The sequence below is a fragment of the Prunus dulcis genome, chromosome 1 (genome assembly GCF_902201215.1).
Source record: "Prunus dulcis chromosome 1, ALMONDv2, whole genome shotgun sequence".
Lineage (NCBI taxonomy): Eukaryota > Viridiplantae > Streptophyta > Magnoliopsida > Rosales > Rosaceae > Prunus > Prunus dulcis.
In genome coordinates this window covers 23,053,011-23,074,627 of record NC_047650.1, presented here as the reverse complement: position 1 = coordinate 23,074,627, position 21,617 = coordinate 23,053,011, and the positions used below count along the sequence as shown (strand labels likewise).

At 39.5% G+C, this 21,617-nt stretch overlaps 5 protein-coding genes across 6 annotated transcripts; all 5 read right to left on the bottom strand.

Annotated features, from left to right (window-relative positions):
* On the bottom strand, window positions 1–1,374 carry LOC117629278 (putative methylesterase 11, chloroplastic). The gene has a single exon (XM_034361823.1). The coding sequence runs from the start codon at window positions 1,142–1,144 to the stop codon at window positions 650–652; it is 495 nt and encodes a 164-aa protein (XP_034217714.1). The 5' UTR covers window positions 1,145–1,374; the 3' UTR covers window positions 1–649.
* A 343-nt stretch (window positions 1,375–1,717) lies between these two features.
* LOC117629269 (dual-specificity RNA methyltransferase RlmN) lies at window positions 1,718–4,708 on the bottom strand. The gene is made up of 9 exons (XM_034361813.1): window positions 4,377–4,708; window positions 4,201–4,277; window positions 4,024–4,126; window positions 3,776–3,873; window positions 3,476–3,606; window positions 3,269–3,377; window positions 2,859–3,050; window positions 2,622–2,758; window positions 1,718–2,396 (listed from the first exon to the last, which is right to left on the bottom strand). The coding sequence occupies exons 1-9, from the start codon at window positions 4,618–4,620 to the stop codon at window positions 2,075–2,077; spliced, it is 1,413 nt and encodes a 470-aa protein (XP_034217704.1). The 5' UTR covers window positions 4,621–4,708; the 3' UTR covers window positions 1,718–2,074.
* Window positions 4,709–5,112: 404 nt separating this feature from the next.
* LOC117629249 (pre-mRNA-processing factor 17) lies at window positions 5,113–9,081 on the bottom strand. 2 transcript variants are annotated; one of them, XM_034361784.1, is made up of 3 exons: window positions 8,910–9,081; window positions 6,974–8,801; window positions 5,113–5,479 (listed from the first exon to the last, which is right to left on the bottom strand). In XM_034361784.1, exons 2-3 carry the CDS (start codon window positions 8,737–8,739, stop codon window positions 5,473–5,475), a joined length of 1,773 nt encoding a protein of 590 aa, XP_034217675.1. In that variant the 5' UTR covers window positions 8,740–8,801; window positions 8,910–9,081; the 3' UTR covers window positions 5,113–5,472. The 2 variants fall into 2 exon arrangements, with proteins under 2 accessions (XP_034217675.1, XP_034217683.1); XM_034361792.1 differs by lacking the exon at window positions 5,113–5,479 and having other exon boundaries at window positions 6,970–9,075.
* A 208-nt stretch (window positions 9,082–9,289) lies between these two features.
* On the bottom strand, window positions 9,290–11,920 carry LOC117629241. Its single transcript, XM_034361772.1, has 4 exons — window positions 10,822–11,920; window positions 10,479–10,682; window positions 10,299–10,390; window positions 9,290–10,211 (listed from the first exon to the last, which is right to left on the bottom strand). Exons 1-4 carry the CDS (start codon window positions 11,590–11,592, stop codon window positions 9,485–9,487), a joined length of 1,794 nt encoding a protein of 597 aa, XP_034217663.1. The 5' UTR covers window positions 11,593–11,920; the 3' UTR covers window positions 9,290–9,484.
* Window positions 11,921–12,283: 363 nt separating this feature from the next.
* On the bottom strand, window positions 12,284–14,559 carry LOC117629288 (protein NUCLEAR FUSION DEFECTIVE 6, chloroplastic/mitochondrial-like). Its single transcript, XM_034361833.1, has 3 exons — window positions 14,303–14,559; window positions 13,718–13,836; window positions 12,284–12,694 (listed from the first exon to the last, which is right to left on the bottom strand). Exons 1-3 carry the CDS (start codon window positions 14,476–14,478, stop codon window positions 12,675–12,677), a joined length of 315 nt encoding a protein of 104 aa, XP_034217724.1. The 5' UTR covers window positions 14,479–14,559; the 3' UTR covers window positions 12,284–12,674.
* Window positions 14,560–21,617: the final 7,058 nt, after the last annotated feature.

Below are 21,617 nucleotides of genomic sequence, written 5' to 3'. Positions count from 1 at the left end.
TTGTCTCTCAAATCAAAAGCTTTCCACCTGTAATTTGCACACATGCACTTATATTGATATTAAATAGTATAGATTCTTCTCAAAACCATGATGAAATAATATAATAATATACTAGCTATATAGCATAAAATATGCAAAAAATGATGGATATCAAGCTTGCTACTACCTTTCCACCTGCAGAGTAAGTTAAATAGTGTAGGATAATACTAAAGTAATTGAAAGATAAGGATGCAGAAGATTTTTTTTTTTTCCAGTGGGTTCTCTATTCTCTCGTGGGTGTTCACATGTTTCCTTGCTGTATCCCACTAGGCTCGATCTCCAGTGCCCTGGGTTGTCCACGCACGCAGCCACAGCCTCGCCAAGTGGGTTTCCAAAGCAGTTCAAACATTGCTTTTACTTGCAATCACTTGTCGAAATTTTAAAGCATTGCATTCTGTCAAATGTCAACCACATGCATTGCTGACTAGCCTGGCTTCTTCAAAGCTCAAATTGAGAAGCTGTCAGCTAGAATATCATATCATATCAGTGGCTGCACACCACTGTTCCTTCACAAGCCAAGGGTTTTGTTCCAAATCTTGAATCTTTATCACCATGGTGGCTAAGAGCAGTAGCCTCTTTGTTTTATTGGTTACTGTGCTAAGCTGCAGCTTCAGCTTGGTGAGGTTTGCAGAGTCCAAGGTGCCCCAAGATGAAATTGATGCTCTCCAAGGATCACCTTTTCTTCTGGACCAAGTGAGGCTATAAACTCCAACAGAGGCTCAGAATACTCTGCTAAAGAGTGAACATCTTGTATGGCCTTCGTGTTGATCCTTGAAGCTGCAAGGTCCAAGGCTGTGACTCTGTGACCAGCAGACTCTAGCCTTGGCTTGATCTTGTACCAGCACCAGGAGCCATGGCAAGCCCCATGTACTAGAACAAAATGCTTCTGCATCAGTCTTGATCGACGAAACACTTTGTTCAGCGAAACGGTGCGTAGACCCACGGCTTTCCCGGCAGCGACGTTACGGATGTTGTCATCGAGAAACAGGGTACGACGAGGATCCACCTCAGCGACCCGGAGCGCGATCTCCATGGCCTCCATGGACGGCTTCAGAACCACCGGAAACTCGTTAGGCCGAGTCGAACTCGGCAGGTTCGGGTTCATCGTCTCGAAGCATATGATCTGCTCGAAGCAGTCCCTCACTCCCAGACGATCCAACGCCTTCACCGCGTGTTTCCGATCCGAATTCGTAAATATGATTTTTCCCTGTGTTTGTTTGGCTAGGTTTCATAAGAGAATTCAGCTGGTATTTTTGAAAGCAAATTCGTGTGTTATAAATCTAGAGAGAAATTGGGGAGGAAATTGAGATAGAGAAAGCATAGAAATCTGATGTTTCTCATTCATTCATTTCTGTATTACAATGAGAAGGGAAAGCCTTCCAACATGTGGGCTCCACACTTAATTATTTACAACAGAAACGTGTTTTTTGTTGTTTTTTACAAGAGAAAAGGGGAAATGAAGCGTGCTGTGGCGGTTACCTCTCAGCCTTGATTAACGAACTTCTTAGTTTAAGTTTGAAAAATGATTAACGAACTTTTCTTAACGTTAAACATGGATTAACGAACTTCTTACCATGCAGGAACGTTGACTTCAAACTTGAATTTACCATATTAAATTGTTGACCATTGTTTTACCTTTTTTGGCCTTTATCATATCATGTATCATGGGTTAATTGAATTTGACCAAAGAAAAAACACGATGAATTAATTAAGGCTTTAATGTTTAAAGACTCATAAATGAGGAATTTAGCATCTGCCGACACAGAAGCTACATTTACTGTTTGCAGAAGACATCAAATATTATTCCTAGCCAGGCTTTTCTACTTAGTTTGGTCACAGACCCGCTGATACAGCAATGAGGTGGATGCATACAAGAGAGAGCTAAGATTGAACATGCAGGCCATGGTGATACGACGGGGGAGGGAAGATAGGAATTCCAAAAAGGCCAGATACCCCAAGTTTGTTCGAAGCAACGCCGATGCACCTGAAGAGACAGCTCCAAGGCTAGTAATAAAATTAACGCATAGCTTCTGCTTCATCTAAGGCTTTGGGAATATAATGTTGAGATGATCGGATCATCTTCCATTGCCATTTTGAATTGCTCTGGCACACGGAGTAAGGGAGCCTGGATTGCACCAGGATTTCCAAGCTGACCACAAGCAGCCATCTGATCATCACCTCTACTCGGCCGCAAGAAGACAACACACCCTGCTTCAGCTAAAAGATTTCGAAACTCAATCATCTTCTCGTCACTGGTTGGTCTGAATTGGGATCCGCCATGAGGATTAAATGAGAGAAGATTGATCTTGCATGGAATTCCCCGAACAAGATCAGCAAGCCTCCTTGCATCCTCAATGCTGTAACATGCCAAGAATAAATTCAAGACCAGAAAGAGAAAAGGAATCCCTAATTGGGAGCAAACAAATATTGCTTCGAACAAATCCTAATCATATAATTTGAGCTTGAATGGCACTAGATTTGCAAAATAATAGCACGCTGCATTCCATGAAATACTGCAACAAAAGAAACTTCAGAAATTACATATTCAAGTCAAACAACATGAAGTATAAAACTTCATTTACCTATCATTAACTCCTGCAAGCATTACATATTCAAAAAGAACTTTGTAGTTATTCTTGAAGCGAAGTTCCTCCCTAAGGGTCTGAAGAAGCAAGCCTATGTTATATTTCCGGTTAATTGGCATGATCCAGTTTCTGACCTGCGAATCCAATGTTTGTGTAAGGAAGGTCATACCACTGTGCGGTTCTAATTTCATGGACATATTGTTCGCAAGTTCAAATATAACTGAATAGAAATACCTCATCAGTCGTTGCATTCAAACTAACAGCTAAAGCACAATTAGATGTTTTGAGGAAACGCCTCAGCTGGGGGACAAGCCCACTTGTTGAAACAGTGATCTTGCGAGGACTGAAATGAAGGCCTTGATCATGCAGCATTATGTCTGTAGCTTTAAGAACATTGTCAATGTTCTGAAGTGGTTCTCCCATTCCCTAGAAATATAAATTTAAGCCTATTATCAGAGAGGAAGAAAGTATCTGTTATCAGATCAAAGCTATATTTTAGTGGCCTAAATCAGCACAAGCTGTGGTAATACAGGTTCAGCAAGTTACTTGGTTCTAGTTGATGGAAAAGCGAACTAGGATTTTCTGAATCTACTTAAAGAAAAAACTCATATCCATTTGAAATGTATCCCGAACTGCTAACCTACCATAAATACAACATTTGTAATGTCACCAACTTCATTTGTAAGCAGGCACCGTGCAAAGACAGCCTGCTCCACAATCTCGGCAGCAGTCAGATGTCTTCTTAAACCCATCCTGCAAAATGGAATGATTTTGAACTAACATTCAAATTATCTGGCCTAATTGAAATACCATAGAAGTCTTAGCTTAATTACAGAGCATGAAAAACTTGCCTGCCAGTGTAGCAGAACTGACAATTCATGGCACAGCCCACTTGACTTGAAACACAAACAGTATTCCTGCTACTATCGGAAGGTATGACAACAGTTTCTATCACCAATCCATCTTCCAAAGTGAACAAAATCTGAAACCTCCTGTGAGTTTCATAATCAATGAGAAGGTTCTCAAAGAAATACAAGAAACGACCTAAAGCCATATATGATATATCCGAAAGTAGTTTTACACTGAGTATACTAGCCCGTGTATGAAGATAGTTAAGCAATACAGAAACATAAGGAAATGATTTCATGTACCTTCCTAGTTCCATCAGCGGCGGTAATAACTTGTTTCAAAGACAATGCCTTGAATTCAGCATTCTCACTCAACATCTTCTTAAAATCTTTATTCAAGCCTGCATATCAAGAGAGAGAGAATTCATTGACCGGAAATCAAATTACGTCAAGAGAGAATGAAACATAAAACAATTTGCTTACTAAAAATGATTGTATTGAGGAAGCGTGGAATTGGGTTAACAGAAATAAGGCAAAGTAGGAGGAGAAACCTTCCAGCTGATCACTATGATGCGCCCAAATACCGTTCCCATAGAGACGTTTCCATAGCATTAAAGCCTGGCCAGGCCTGTAGCCATGAGACTGAACCCATTTCTGTCAAAGCATTACAATATTTCAGTTAACAAGCAAAAGTACGAAGCCAGTTTAGTGAGATAAAAAACAATTACTTCAAGCTCATCGTATGTCATGCCCTTGAGAAGAACCTTCAAGCCCTTGTTTGAAGTTCCAACGCCGTCATCTCCTCCTAACCACAAGGCAGCCAAAATCAGAACAAAGAAGAAGAACCCAGAGTAGAAAAATCAGAAATCAGCGACCTTGATCAGTGAAACAAACGTATGCTCACCAAAATAGGAAGAAATTCCATCGAGGGAAACGAGAGGATCAGGAAGAGAACAAGCTGTTGCTGTTGAAAGAGAGCGACGGTGGGACGAGGCAAGAGGAGCTAGAGTTGGTGGTGATGGTTTCAGAAAGGGAGAGGAGATGGGCTTTTGGAGTGTCGCAGGCGTTAACAAGCAGGCCATGGGAGGCTTCAGCAGAGGTAGAGAGTTTTGTCTGAGTAGGATCCGTCTCATCCACGTACGACCCATCTCTCGCGACGCGACAGTGGTGGCCAGTAAGATCCTGGGATGAAAGAGGCTTAAGGTCGCTAACTAGGCTAAAAACGACAGCGTTTCAAGGACTAGTCACTGGTCTATGTTGTTTGCTGAGTGCTAATTATATTTTGGCCTGGAAATATTGATGACTAGAATTCTTTTTTTCAAGACAACCAAATCCGCTAATATCTCGGGTCTATAAGTAAATATTTTTATCACTTGTATGCGTTGGGTGTATAGGTAAATATTCTTATCTCTTGTGTATAGGTAAATATTCTTATCTCTTGTATGCATTGGACCTAGTACCTTAGGTACAAGGGAAACTACAAATTGTCTTTAGAAAGAGTACAATTAATATAGCTTCTAAACTGCCACGAAGGTTTCAACAAGTATATCTCCAACATGTTATGGCACCAAATGCAATGCTGTTGCTAGAGCAAAATTGAAGATAGGTTGGGTGAGCATACAGATCCATCAATGCCCAAATAAGACAGGAGAAGACTATCCATGAAGCTGTCAATTTCTCTGAGTCTTCTGAACTACAAGTACACCAGACTTTTGCAAAAATATTACCCTTGTTAAACTTCTAAAAGTCTTCAAAAATACACTTACAGAACGACAAAAAACAAGAACTTGTGTTACAAGTACAAGTACATATCCAGCATAACTGGATGATATTGGTGATTGTAAGATAAAGATATAAGTAGGGTTTGTCCTGCAATCTTATAAGTATCCTTGTGTCCAGCAAAATCCCCAACATCAGACGATAATGGTGCCATACCCATACTGAGCAGAAACGGGTGCATCAAATTATAGTACCCTTGTCCAAACTGAACTAAAATGTTGCTAGTCCCTGCATCCAGACAAGAAGATTAGTCAGACTCACCAATTCAATATTAAAAGGAGAATGCAAAACATTGTGTGTTTGTGTAAGCAGCTGCAACAGTTCTCCATGAACTATGAAGAGCAAGTAAGAATCTTGGTTTTGTGAAAAATATCCCTCCATGTAATATAACTCAAATGTGCGAAACCAATGTATCAATTGCAAGATTGCATCGACCATTAATTTTGATGGTGACACTTTGCTTGCTGACCCCTATCTAGATTGGTGAGGGGAAAGGTGAAGTACTCCCCTGTGTTAGCCTAGTATTTGTCCCATACAGGGGAAAAGAAGGAACAACTTTCTGAACCTTTTTTTTGCAAAGATTGCACCATAAATAGAAAGAAGAAAAGCCGAAATGGAAGTTCAGTTTAACTACCAAACATGAGATGTGGCAAACTTGTTTTGTGCAATACGTTGCATGCTAAAAGAAATATGCTCCATTCAGCTTGGTACCCTTCATCCATTTGGGTTTGATAAAATAAAGACATTAAATCAAAGACAAACACACATGCACAAACACAAAAGAAAGAGAGTTAATTGATCCCAAGTCATTAGGGCATAATTAGGTAGGAAAGGGATGCGAAAGACTAGAACTTGTCTTCTAATAGTTACCATGCTACTTCTTATCTGACCACGAGTCTCCTAAAATTCTTAAACCAGAAGTTATGAAGACTCAAGAGTTTACAGGCCTACGAAACAGCTGGTAACCATTAACAAATCAAAAAGTATACATAACTACAAGTTCCTTGTGAAGTCCAAGTCAAAGATGGAAAAGTAAGGAAAAAGGACAGTGTACATTTTCCCTTTCTAATCCAGCCCCATAAGAAAAGATTTCAGTTCCTACAGTGTAAGGAAAAAGGACAGTGTAAGTCCTCCCATCCCTACAACCATATTTATTTACTAAAATGTGTCGCAAGAGGAGCAAAAATTTTCTTTCTAATCCAACCCCATAAGAAAAGATTTCAATTCCTAGTACGCAAATTTGCTCCTAAAATGTGTAGGAATTGAGGTGGATAGACTTGCTGACTGACATATTTCAATTTTTTCTTTCTAATCCACCTCAATACCTAAAATGTGTCCTATATATTCATAAGGTGGATAGAGGAAATGAAGTTTCTTCTGGAGGGGAAAAACGCAAATATGTCGGTCAGGAATCCTACATTTCTGGTTCCCAAACACAAATAATGGAGCTTATGTGAACACAGTCAAGCATGCAATCTAGCTAATTCGCTAAATACATGAAATACGTTAGCTTCATACTACTTTATAAGCTACACTAGGCTATATCAGATACCAAGTACAAAAGTCGGCATTGGCAATTGCAAGAGTTTAGCAGAGACAAACAAACAGGCACATCCTTTAGCATCAAGTAAATGAAACTACTCAAACAAATAAAAACTAAACACTGCACATACTAATGATTACAGAGTAGCATAAAGTTTTATCAAATGAACCTTTACTTACCAATACTTAATCAAGCCATCCCAGCCGCATGTTGCAACTTTACTCTGCTCCAAGGGATGCCATGCAGCCCCAATGCATACCCCCTCATGACATTTGAGAGTTCTGAAGACTTTGCATGTCTTCCAATCCCAAAACCAGCATCGACCTTCACCATCACCCGACATAACAAACCGTCCATCTGGCGAGAAATTGACTTGGCAAGCATACCCAGCAACGACATGCCCGGCAAACCTCTTCTTCTTATTCAGCTGAAACTTCTCTCTAGTGCTATAAATCAGAATCTGATTGTCCATACTTTGTGCTGCAAGCCAATTTGAATTGGGATGCAGTGAAATTGATGGCATAGAATGCATGTGAGGCTCACTAATATACTTAATAACCACAGGGATCCCAAACTCCCATACTCGAAGCGATTTGTCATCACTGGAAGTAACAAACCTCCGGTTATTATCAACAAATGTAATCGTATTCACAGCACCCAAATGTTGATCATACTCTTGATTGATCTTTCCCTCGTTCATATCCCACTGAACAATCTTCTTATCACTCATCCCAGCTAACAACACATTCTGCTTATCCTCATCCGGGTTAAGCTTAACCACATATGGAACCTTCCCGGTCGAGAATGTAGATATCACTTGCCCGGTTTCTGTATCCCAGTACTTAATATTCTTATCATAACTAGCAGTCAGAAATTTACTCCCATCATTATTGAAACATATATCCCGAACTGCCTTGGAATGACCCATGTAAGTTCTCATACACTTACCAGTATTGAAAACATCCCAAATTTTCACCTTGGTATCCATCCCAGCAGAGAGAATCAAATGCCCGTAATTAGGGAAGAATCTAATAGCAGATACACCCTTTGTGTGTCCACTCCAAGTGTGCACCAACCTCTTTGGAATATAACAGTGATCATTAGATGCCTTAGCATCTCTAGGGGGCGCAATCCAAGACCTACCCTGATAATCCCTCTCTTCTTTCCCATGAAATGTAGTTTTTTCAACCACAACCTCACCCTTATCACCACCACCTCTCTCTTCACCTTTCTTCTTCGCATACTCCTCGGCATACTTCTTCTGCTCCTCTGTGAGCTCCGTTGGCGGACCGTCCTTCTTGCCTGCCCATGGGCTCTTCTTATTCTTCATCAACCACACATCACTGGCCGGGTTTTGGACCTCCTCTGGGTCCATATCGTCATCCACACCCTCATCTTCCTCTAACTCCTTCCTCTTTTCTATCTTCCGCTTCTTCTGCTCGTGTTGGGGTATGTTATATACCGAAACGGCATCATTCTTCTGCAAGGCCTCAAAGTCACCAACGTAATTATACCCAGCAGAGGCTGATGGGTCGGCCGCGTAGCCATACTTGTGAAAAGTATTGTACTGCTCATCGAAGACGAAGGGTTCAATAGAGGCGTCCTCAACGAAGCCGAGCTTGTGGTTGCGCATGCCCTGGGCGATGCCGTCCTTGGCGTAGGGATGAGATGGGCCGTAGATTGGGGCCCAAAGTTGGTCGTAGGTGGGGTTGAAGCCGACGATGTGTTGGGTCGGGTCAATTGGCCGACTCAAAGACCGTTGGCCATCAGCCACAGTCAGGGCCAGCATCGTGTCGTCGACATTGGGGGCGGCGGACTTGGCGGGGAGGAGCCGAGGCGGTGAAGCGTCTGGGGACGATGTTGTTGAACTAGGGTTTAGGTTTTGCTGCTCTGGCTCGTTCAATTCTTCGTCGTTTTGATCAGAGTAGGCTCGGAGAAGATCCATTCATAGAAAAAAAAGGGATAACCCTAAACCCCAAATTTGGTCTTTGTGTTGAAAATTTGAGACTTTATTCGTGAATTCGAAAGGCAAGCACCAAAAATAACAAATCACTCGTTTGAGACTTCAAAAATTAAAAGAAAGAACAATGAGAATGGGATCTGAAAGCTACTCACCGAATTTAAATCTCTTGCTTAGCACGGGTTTATTGTTCGGACTTCAAATCTTATGGGTTTTCGTTTGTGTTCGAAGAGAGAGAGAGGGAAATTATCGACTTCGTAGAAGGATTTTTTTTTTTTTTTTTTTGGGTCGAAAATATAGGAGAAGGTACCCTCTCAGTCTTTTTTCAAAACGAGCTAGTATAGGAGAAGGATATCATGTTAGCCGTCGTTTCGAAAAAAAGACTGAGGTTATTATCGGTATTTCCAGCCTCATCAAATTGTTTTTTTTTTTTATGACCATTTTATCCCTCACAAATTTTCTTGCCCCCCCAATCAACTTTAAGCCTTTATGAAGCTAAACTTTTTATTTGAGTACATGATGAGATTCATAATTATATCAACAAATGCGTAGCGCTTTTAACAATAGAATTAAAGCCTAATTATATCACTAGTACATGCTGACTAGAGATTCAAATGCAACAACAGAATCTCCAAATAATGGTAAAAATTTCACAACACAAAAGCAATGCCTGCCATAAGAAGTTCTCCTAACTAAGCAAAATACAGGTCATGGTGGGTTGTTCAACAGTTCAAGGATTCTTCATCTTGATCCTCAACTTTCGAGCTACATGTGCAGCTTTCGGATGAACCGGCCGCTTACTGCTATTGCTTTGTTCTACTTCCACCCAATTAATCACCTTAAGTATGAGAGACTGAGGTACTTTCCTTGCATCCCCATCTGTTGTTGTGCCTTTGGTTTTCTTCATGCCTGTCTCCAGAGCCTTCTCTATAAACTCCATGAACCAGTTCCCAGCTTCTGTTTCAATCTGCTTGCCCAATTTGATTGTATTGGTTATGCTGCTAAAACTGGTAGAAGCTGGTTTCTTGTTTTCATCATTCTCACCAATGGTTTCAAGACTCAGCTTTCCAAGTGGAGTGGATGGTGCTTTTCTTTCTGAAGTTGCCTTTTGATTTATAGAGCTCCTCAGGAGCTTCTCAAAAGTCGTCTTCTGTTCGTTTCTTTCTGGAATGGCTGCAACTGACTTGTACAAGGCGCACCTTCTCTTCGATAAGGTTAATTTTGAGTTCATGGAGTTGTGAACGATTTCGTTTAAGACTGAAGAGTCTTCATCTTGATCTTCGTCTTTCTGCTGCTTAACCTTTGGAGTCTGAGTCAACACAGAAGCTGAAGTAGCTGCTTGAACTGAGACCATACCAGTCACTTCTTGGACAATTTGGTGATGGAATTCCAGGAATTTATCAAAGCAGGTTGCCGGGGCATCTGCTCTAGCTGTTCTGCACAGGTTGGAAAACATCCTACAAAAGCAACCATATTGGTCTTAGCAATTGAGCAGACAAATATTACATGTACTAAAACAAAAGAAGTGAGGGAATTGGCCATACTTGAGAGATCTAACTAAGGTCTCGGTAGCTTTAGCATCTCTTAGCGCATTAAGGGCAATCTTTTGAGCTGTCTCTCTCTGCTGCACAGCTTCCTGCAGAAAACATGATATCAGCTTGAGGAACAAAACAAATTGGTTTTGGTTAAAATCTGATAGGCACACTTGGAGATGTAGGACTTACTTTGCCAAGCATGCTGAGCCGTCCTGGCAAATTCATGGGGAGGCTAGTGCTGTTTTCATTGCTCAAATTACCAGGCTGAGGTTGTGGCTGGGAAGCTGTGTCCTTTGAGTTGGAGGATTTTTGTTCATCTCCAGCCACATTGAGTGAAGTTGCCACTCTTTCATTTCGTAATCGCGGTGGTGGAGTCGAGCTTTTCTTTTTTTCCTGCAACAAGAATTTGAATTCTCAGAAAACAAAATCCAACAGTCTTCAACAAAGAAAAAGGCTGATTTCATTAGGGTAAATCAATTTCTGCAGCAGAGTAAAATCACTAAAATGTAACAAAGAGGAGCAATGTACCTACAGCTGAGTTGAAGGGACTAGTTGGGATCCGTGGATCTCTGTCACACACACTTCTGCTCCTTGGAAACTTAGACATAGAGGGCGTAGCACAACTTTTCCTCAGTGCAGGACTTTCACCTCCCTTTGAACCCGCCATCTTTGCCAAGAGCCCACCACCAAACGAACTCCGAATTCCGCCACTCAAGCCTCCATCTCTTCCCACTCGCCCCCTAATCATTGGAGACATGGACCCATTTCTACCACCACGCTCTTTAATCGGAGTACACTGATCAAAATCCAAAGGAACAGGCTTTAACACCATGGGAGATGAAACACCGACATCAACCCCATTTTGCCCTGTGCCCCAAGACCCCCTTCTAGAAGTCTTTGAATTGGACATTGTCTCACTTCTCTCTCCCTTCTTTCTGAGACCCATTAAAGGTTCCGGAGTACCCATCAGAGGGTGCCGGCCGGGAAGTGGTTTTGCGCCTTTAAGGACCGGTACCGGAGACCCAGGCTCCAATCTGTCGACGTAGATGAACTGACCCAGTTGCATTTTGTTGCTGAGAACAAAGTCATTGTGTTCAGAGGGAAGGCTGACATAGATTGAGTGAGAAGAATCGGAGACTTTTATGTAGAAGCCTTGCGTGGGCCAGAGGCTTTTCTCGTCAAGGTCTGCAGGGACAATGTCTGTGACCTGCAAAAGCGAGTTTCGGTGGTCGCTTGTGGGCTTGACCCCTGTGTTCATTCCATTTACAAGCTTCAATAGAATTCCCGGTGCCAAAGCCGCCATGTCTGGCCTTTTCGATGTTGAAGAATTAGGCAAAACGACGATCGAACTTGGAAATTGAATACCCAGGTGACGATTTTGGCAGAAAACCCCCCAATTCGACCAAGATCTCAATCAAGATTGCTGAAGATAGTTCTTAGTTCCGATGGAGGAGGGTTTTTCTCTGTTGTTGGGGACTAAGAAGTGGATGATGTTTAAGTTGACCGTTGGCAACGGGAAGTAGGTACCAAAAGGTAACTTTTTCAAATTTTAGAAATTTCGAACGTTGCGGCAACGGTCGCATTTATGTCGGTGCGTCACGTAATGATCCTGAATTATTGGCGTATAAGAAAAATTCAATAAATGTTTTTTCTTAAAATAAAAAATAATATTTGACAGCACCAAGATGAAAAACATCACGACTTGCTCGTGTCATGTGATTCAAATTTCGCTTCATCTGATTCTCAGAAAATCCTTTTTCACTAGTTTTCAAAAATAAAATAAAAAATGTTGGAAGAAGTTTATGTTTATATTTGTTTGATTTTTGTTTGGACTTGATTTAATTCTCGTCCAGAATATTAAATGTTTGAGTGCTAATAATTGATGAAATTTAATATATTACATGGGAAGAATTAAGGGTTGAAAATGTGTTCAAAACAATCCTTGGTCCATCAAGAATCCTTTAATGTTCTTGGCGGTAGTCTTCTTTTAGCTGTGAAAATTGCATCCTATAAAGCATGCAATAATGTTATACAAAAAGTTAGAGGTTTTGTTCATCAAGATACAATAACGTACTGCAAATTTTATTGCCAATGAAACCAATAAGCATCAAACTCGATTTACCAAGTGTCTCAAAACCACTATTGAGCTAACTCCTGAGTTTATACCACGATAGTCACGATCTCGTGTGTAAAATTTCTAACCAGGGATATGCAGAATTTCAGGTTATCATAACTAGAGTCTGAAAAACCTTGAGAAACAATGAAACGATCATCTACTTTTTGAGGTTACAATAAAGTTCAAATGCAATCAGAAAGCTGCAAAAGAAACAAATTCCGCTATTCATGATCTCGCTTGTACCTAGAAACAGCAGCTCACTGGCCATGCTATAGAGGAGTTGCAAAACCTGCATACAGGTGCAATGTACAAGGTGAGACATTGAAGGGAACCTAGAGGATAGAGTCATGATTGGTCAAGCCTCAGTGAGATAGTACTATCGACAATCTCTGTTCGCAATCACCCGTCAGTGACAAACCCAGTTATTAATGGGACAATATGAGAGAATGAACCACTGGAAAAGTAAAAGTTGCAAGGAGTTTTCATGAAGGAAATTCCAACACCATGAATAAGCAGGAAAAAAAAAAAGTTTATGGATTAAATCAATTGGCATGTCAGTCTAACTATACATAACATAACAACCTCCAGATATTTCTCTCTCTTCCTCCCCAAGTCACCTGATTATCTGTGAAGAATTCTAAAAACACTGTATTCTTAGATATTTCTTTTGGTGTAGCAATTTTTTGAACACAAGGCATTCTGCTGAATCCAATGCACTAAAGAATTATTTTTCCCTCTCCATTAGAGAGATTTAGAAAGATCTAAGAATTTGAACACGCATGAAAGATGCTTTCTAGTGCAAGAAATGATGTTGATATTCTGGTCTCATCTAGGTAGTTAAATTAAGTGATAACATCTCTCACATTTAGATCCAAAATGAATGAGATGCAACTGGTCGATAAAAAAAAGGAAAAACAAAAATCTTCTATTACTTAAGTTACCTACTCAGTAGATTGATACTAAGTAAAAGACGAGGTAATAGTTGGTAGTTTCACATAAATGAAGAGGCTCTCTCTCTCTCTCTCTCTCTCTCTCTCTCTCTCTCTCTCTCTCTCTCTCTCGCAATAAACATAAAAGAAAAGAAAAAAAAGCCTTTCCATCCATAGCATGGTAACAAACATTTATCTTGGTAATAAACTAAAACCCCATTCACGTTGTTTCCACAGAAAATGTCATTAGCCAAAGATTATGGAAGAGGGGTATGCTATGGAGTATGCTATGGATTCTCAAATGATAATGTGCAACGATATTTAAAATCTTAAGACACAGACATAGCCACTGTATGAAAATAAAAGTAAACTTTGAAGAGTACCTTCTGATAGGCATCCCCAGCTGTTATTGTGCAAAGACAGGAGCGAAGTGAACAAGGCAGAAGCAGTAGCACTATGCAATGGGATCAATGACTGCACACCAGCCAACTCCACAGGAAATCTGAAAGTGCGAAACTAAAATTCTTTAAAGGCTCCTTACACATGATGTTTAATATGCAGAACAAGTTCATCACACACACACACACACACACGCACACACACATATGAACATAATAGAACAGAGCTAGAGGCATTGTCATAATGAAAGCTGTGAACATTTGCAATTATCACAAGTAAATGAAATATTGAACACCAATATTCAAGCTGCGGAATTCTAGGACACAAAGAGACTGAACTCAATCAGCTTAATACAAGTATTATCATCAGTTGGAGCTAGTTCCATTTATCATTTTTCACATACCTAAAAAGAATGAGAAAAAAAAACCGTGAGCACAAAAGACCCAAGATTCAGATTTTCTTTTCTCGGAAGCCAAACAAGTCACAGCGCTCTTTTCCATTCTTTTAGAATCAGGCGATCAATTTCCAAAGTATGTCAAAATTAAAGGTATAAAAAAAAGCAATCGAACCTTGATAACTTGAGCTTCTGAGCAGCGAGTCGCGAAGCAGAAGTGGGCTTGACGGCCGTAAGTTCGATAAGGTTAGAAGCTTTGGAGGCGAAAGGTGAAGATGGTGTACAGCACAAAAGGGTTTTTGCAGAAGATGAAGAAAATTGTAGGGTTCGTCTCGCACAGTTAGCGGCCATGTCTATTTTCCTGTTTCCCAAAGCTCAAAGCTTTCTTTGTTCCTTCCTGGACGGGAAGTCGGGAACCGATTTCCCAGACAATGAAACTTTGTGGGCTGAGTCTACCAACATATATGGATCAAAAGCCTCTTTTAGCCCAACAAAGAACTGAGAAATGGGCTTGTAATGAACCTTCGTAGCTTAAATAATGGCCCAAAATTGGAACTTCAAAACTGCAATGAAATGAAGAATCTTTGTGGAGAAAAAAATTATATAAAAAAACAGAGAGATAAAGAGACACAATATAATTTGGATTAAATGAAACTTGTTAGGCCACCTCCACCGTAGCCCATTTTGCCAGGACAAGAGGCCCTTCAAGTGGGGTTCGGACTTCCAGCGCAGGAGAAGCAGCCTGGACAAGGCCTGGATCCCACCAGCCCAGGCAAGTTTAAAGGCAGATTTTGCCTAGACTTCAGCCCCAAGGTGCTAACGTCAGCGAGCAAAAAAAATTGAAAAATGAAAAAATGAAAAAAATTCAATTTTTTTTATTAAATATCAAAAAATTATGGATGTTTTCCCTATACATACATAACAATTTTGTTTTTAAAAAAATTTCAATTTCTAAATTGTTTATATTTTGTTGCATATTCTTTTTTTTTTCCTGCCCTTTCCCTTGCCCTTGCCTTTTAGGGTGGAACCAAAAAAGGCATGGCTGCTACTATTCATGTCAATAGTAGTAGTCCTTGCCTTGTTTTTGCCTTATCTTTTTCATTTTGGGGTGGACATGCTCTTATAGGTTAGAGCACTTCTAGTAGTTGCCCTTTGCCATGGCAAGGGAGAGACTAGGGGAGCTACTATTCAAGTGAATAGTGGCTGCCCTTGCAAAAAGCAATGTGTGTTTCCAGCAGTTGCCCTTTACCATGGCAAATACAATTCATTTTTTTATTTTTTTTCACAACTTTTTTTTACATAAACAATTAATTTGAATAATATTTTCGGATAAGATTTTTGGGTTCCTACGTGTCAATACTATTCATATCTCATAATCGGACAAAATTTTCGGATAAAATTTTCGGTTTCAAATTTCAAATTTCAAATAAATTTCAAACTTCAAATTTCATAATTTCATCTCATTGCCCGTTACGGGACAATGACTAATTTGGACCCAACACTCACACAACAAAACATCTTCCATCATGCTCCATGCCCCTCCGGTTTCAATAGAAGAAGCCATAATATGATAGACAAAAATAAAACTTGAAAGTGAAAAAAATATTGCGTATAAAGTGAATAATAGTAGAAGGAGGAGAAAATGTATGAGGATTTGGTGTTAAAAGTGAAGAGTATTGGCTGGTATTTATAGAAGAAAAAAATTTCAGTATTTTTTTTTCATTTTTTTTTTGCACAAAAATTGGCTGCCGTTGGATTGGAGGAAAAAATCTGATTGGAGAGCCCAGACGCTGACACGTGGAAGGTAGTCGTTGGCGGTACTGTAGTGGGCCTGTCAATTTTTTTAAAATGTTGGGGCGTGCGTTACACGCGCCAACGGTAAAATTTTTTTGAAGGAGCACACTAACATCATCGCAAAACTCAGGCCAGCGCTCGGGCTCACCTCGCCCACGGGCCAACCCAGTCTTCTGGGTCCCACTATTTGCTCGGGCCATTTTTTGTTGCTGGAAACGGGAATTGGGCCAACCCCCCCCCCCCCCTCCCGCCCGAGTTTTTGGCACTGCTGGAAGTGCTCTTATGTTATAGGAATTTAACCCAAGACATGGGTTACAATAGGTTACAATGGTAGTGGTTATCCAACTCATGCATTTAATAAAGTTAAGTGACGCCAACGGATCTAACCAAATGGAAATGGGTTTTGATTTGCATATCTAACCAACGGATCTAACCAATTACGTCATCCAACTCTCTCATCCATTTCAATTAACTCCTTCCGTTAATTGGGCCGTTAATTTGAGGGCTAAAACTGTCCATCTCAATTTAAATATTTTAAAAATGAAAAAAGTGAAAATAAATAATTTAATTAATATTTAATTAAATAAATAAAATAAAAAATACAAATACAATTTGAGGGCTAAAACTGTCCATCTCAATTTAAATATTTTAAAAATGAAAAAAGTGAAAATAAATAATTTAATTAATATTTAATTAAATAAATAAAATAAAAAATACAAATACAAATCTCTCTCTCTCTCTCTCTCTCTCTCCCAACCCATTCCCCCATTCCCCCTCCTCCTTGTCACACCCCCTCAAAACCCATTCCCCCCCTCCTTATGACACCTACCTGGTACTTGAAGGATAAATACAAGTGGAAGTGGAACTTGAGGCTATTAATCACCAAGAAGGAAAAAATAAAATCAGTGATTAGGAAGAAAAAAAAAATCTTCAAAGGAGGTGAGAGGCCTAGAAGTATTGAACTTACTTGGAGCAGTTGGGCTTTGTGTAGCAGCGCCTGCAAAATCGCTGCTCTGTGCAGTTTGGCCCTTCCTTTGGAAATAACTGTTGACAGCATAGTTACAGTGATCTTTGAAGTGGAGGTGGAGTTGTTGGGGACGATGATGGATGAAGAAGGTGGAGTTGGGGTCGATGATGGATGAAGAACTCGAAATGAAGCTTTTATCCCCTCATTTTGACGGACAAATTGACAGAGTTGGACAGTATAACTCAATTGGAACTATTTGTCGAGTTAACGGATGTAATTGCCTCAAAAAAAGTTCAGGGACCCAATTGCAACCGAGGCAAAGTTCAAGGACGTCTACAATTAAAAACCCTATATATATGTGTATGAAAGTTTGAAACTTCGAGAAGTAATTAGCTTAGAAATTGCTGCTTTTAATGTGTTGTTACTTTGGTTTTTGTTGCATTATATTTACTGTATATATATGTATTAATAGGAATGTATATGTATGTATATATATTCTGTAGAATCTGTGTGGGAAATTTTAAGTTTTTGTTAATACTTGCTTTTAAGAGAAGGAAAACAAATACAAGTCATATCATTTTGTTATCTCATTAGCAGTGCACTAAGTTTAAGGATTTTGTTAATGTCTGCTTTAAAATTTTCAAAAATAAATATACATTACCCCCATTTTTTCAAACTTGGCAGAGAGAGAGAGAGAGAGAGAGTCGTGTATGTGTGAGTGAAGACAATGTGTACTGGAGTTGCTTTTGTCATATGCATAGTGGTCTCCCCAATTAACCATTTCTGTCCGATCTATGTATTCCACACAAACTAAGCAGGACTATCAAATTTATTTATTTAATCGTCTTAATATATCTCTTATTATATTTAATTTTTGAGTAACTATGGTTAGGATAGGGTTAGTTGGTGATTAATTATGTATGATACTACAGATGAGCCATGTGTTTGAAGTGTTTTTTGGTTGTAATTTGTAGCCACCAAGTTATTTTTGGTTGTTTTTTGTTCTTCTCGCCTAATTGTTGTTTCATTTTGTTTTTATGTCTTTGTATTTTGGATAGGTGATGTTGTTATGGTTTTGTGTACCTATTTTGGAAAGTGTTTGTTAGCTTCTCTGATTACAGGTTAGTTTTCCATTCATTTTTTAAAAGACTATGCATGGTAGCTGTTGCTAATTTATTTGCAAATACTGTGGCATTTGAAAATCCTCCTTTTTGTGGTTATGATATCATTATTATGTACTGCTATCCCCAAAATAGAATTTGTATTTTTAATTTAAAATTCATTTATCTCACAGAAATTCACATTACATATCCATAGTTTGTTCTCATCAACTTTTGCTAAATCTGTAAGTTGTTAGAGCATCCACAGTGGGAGGGTGTATTTTCGGGAGTGTAAAGCAACTTTTACATCTCCCTTACACCTCCGGGGGTTGTAAATGTGATTTTTGCTCCAGTAGGGAAGATGTAAATCTAAAGATGTATAATTTATTTCTTTCACCTTTTTTGCTGTAGGTCCCACTTTTGTCCATTTTTTCTCACATTTTCTCATGTAGATCCCACCTGCAAGAGAACTTAAAAAATATGTATATGCGCATCTAAATTTGCATCTCATGGTGGTGATGCAAATTTACACTCGTTTACACCTCTCCATTGTGGGTGATTCCGATCACAAAAGGTGTATATTTAACATACACCTCATTATACACCCTCCCACTGTGGATGCTCTTAGTAACTACAAATCAAATCTGCTTTCTTACAATAATTGAATTGGTTGGGACCTAATGTTATTTATCAAATTGGAAAAATCATAACATGCTCTGCCTGAACCCTTAGCTAAATCTCAAAATTGGTGTGTTAGATTTCAAGATAGAGGACAATTTTTGTCAAACATCGTCCTATCCATTTTTGCATTTGTTTTCTCTTATTTAATGATATTATTATTCGACATCTTTATTTAGTTTTGTGAAATATAAATTATACAATAATTATTATTAATGGCAAAAATATATGCCAATTAGCATCACGTGTTTGTGGGCACAGATTTTGAATTTTTCCTTACTCTTTTATTCTTTTCTTTTTTGGCTACCCTGTAAATTCTGTGACATTCTTTCTTAGACTTTTAGCTTAAAACATGGCTACATCGGTGAGACTGCAATTGTTTACTAATTCTACCTACTGAAAAGGGTTACTGAAGAACAGTTAAAAATTGAAGGAACTTTTCCTATAGATAGGGAAATCATATGTTTGGGTTCTATCTCAAAGTCAAGCTTAAATCTGATGTATCTCAACTATTGTTTGTCCTATTGGATTTTTGAACTTCATTATGTGATAATAGTTATTGCTTTCATGCAAATTTTTCCATTTATTTACACTAACACCTGCCATTTTGTAAATTTGTACCAACATAGTTAAAACCCCTACCGAGGACAATTGAAAACAGAAGTCACCTCTGCAACAGAGCCAACAAGAGATAAATCCCCTTTTGTTTCCTTCTTTTCGGCCGAGGCGGCCGACAGAATGAACTTTTGGTCCTTTTTCTTTTGAGTGCGGGGCGTGCCACCACCAAGCCCCAAATTTGGGCTTGAATGAAATGTGAGTAGATGGATATGTTGCGTCCGAGATCTGACTTTAATCAAACGATTGTTCGGCCGAGCAAAGCACCTCATCACGGCCTAGGTTCTTTCACTACCTCGGGGTCAAGGCTTTATGTGAGCGACCAAATGATGTGAAGTGGGTGGAGATGAAGATTCAAGGTGAAACATAATGTAACGAAGAACAAGTACGTAAAGTAAAGGTGCTTAAACTTAAATATAATTTAAAGACAAATGCGTAAAGTAAAGTGCAAAAGATAAATAACATAAAGACGAGAATTAAAGTGTGACAAAATAAATCAAAGCGATAAGTAAAGCAAGAACGAAATCAAAGCGATAAGAACGATAAAGTAAAATGAACTTGAAATTAAACTTAATTGAAGTGCGACAACAATGAAAAGTAAAGCAATTGAAATAAACTTGAATTTAAATGACAAGAAAATATAAATTGAACGAGAATTTAAACGTACACTAAGAAAAGGAAGAACTCGCTAAACTAGGTGCATCAAAAGTAAAATCCTACGTCTAGGAAAAGAAAAGTGCGAGACAAAAAATAGGTTTGTCTGTCTGATGTTGTGTGTCTTCTGCCTTCGTTTGGTGAAGTTTATATAGGGCACCCATTGGCCCATGGGCTGGCCATTGAATGGCCAAATGTCAACTCTTTCAAAATTCTTTCCTTTTGAAGCCTTATGAATCCGTGGATCACGTCGACGGAGATATTATGGTTGCTTGATTTTCTCTCGTTTTAGAAAATTCTAAATCGTCATCAACCTCCTTGATTTCTTTCCTTGTGAGGCCTCCGTCACGTGCACATTGACCTCCGAAAATCTTGGGCGTGAATCTGTGGCTTGGGCTTGGACCTCTGACATTTCATCTTGACAAGAAATTATACAATACTACCGTAGCACCAGCTGGCATTGCTGATTGGTATTACGGTCCAACAAGATTCAGCCATGTGTACAGCTTATACAGTCAGCAACAAACTTAATAGACTGTCGTTAACCCTTAACCACCATCGCTGCAAACTAGAAACATCCAATACCAAATTCTCTGTGGGTTTCGCTGCCTGAGAATTTGACCCAAACTCGCAGCCAAAATTAAGTGCGCACCGATCCCCATCGCAGACTCGGGAGTTTATCAAGTCATTTGCCCTAATTGCTACTGATTTTGGGTCTAAATTGATGCAATTCTTGATTCCAGTGCCCCCGCCATTGTCTCCGATGAGGTCTCTTTGAGATTTTTTTCATTTTCTCCCATAAGCAATGGCTAAAATTTTTTAAAACGACTATGACGGTGGCCACAACACTGAAAATCTTGCCGTTGAATATCCCCTTTAAAATTGACATATTCTGCCTCCCACATCATGCTCAAAGCCTTCGCCTTTTTGGGTAATGACCCAATGTCAAATAATTTTATTGCACAACAATTGGTCAAAGAATATTATTGCATAGAAATTTGTTTATCTAATCTTAGATCTGAAATATTGACGCGATCATGGTCTAAAACCCAGCGTTGGGAGGACTTCAAGCCTTTGGGTGGGCATCTCCATCACAGAGCATTCATTTTGTTTTTAAACATCGGCATTAACGGCAAAACTTTATGGTTCTGTTGCATGTCTAAGCTATACACATGGCTTAATCTTATTAGACCGTAGTACCAATCAGCAACGCCATCTGGTGCTACGGTAGTATTGTATAATTTCTCCATCTTGACATGTGGTGGAACCTTGTGCCTTTGAGTTTTTTGAATTCTAGAATTGGTTGACCATCCGCCAAGGTAGGTGGTATGGGAACTCCAAATATTTGAATGTTGGGATTGGCCCTAAGTTGGACTATTTTTGAGTTCTCAAAATATTCGAATATTGAGAACTCGGCGGACATACCTCCAACCGAACTTCAACTCCCTCGAAGGAAATACCTCCCGCCGAACTTCAACTCCCTCGGCCTAACTTTGCTTGCCCAAGTGTTGTGAGGAAGGGGCCCGGGTGCTCAAGGAGAAAATCCGCCTCGGCCCAAATTTTTGCAAGAGGAGTGGCCGACCAAGGTATTTAAGGAGTGCCCGGCCCAATTTTTTGAGAAGTGCCCGGCCACTTTTGCAAGGATACGCCCAACCACGTTTGCAAAGGGAAGTGATCGGCCA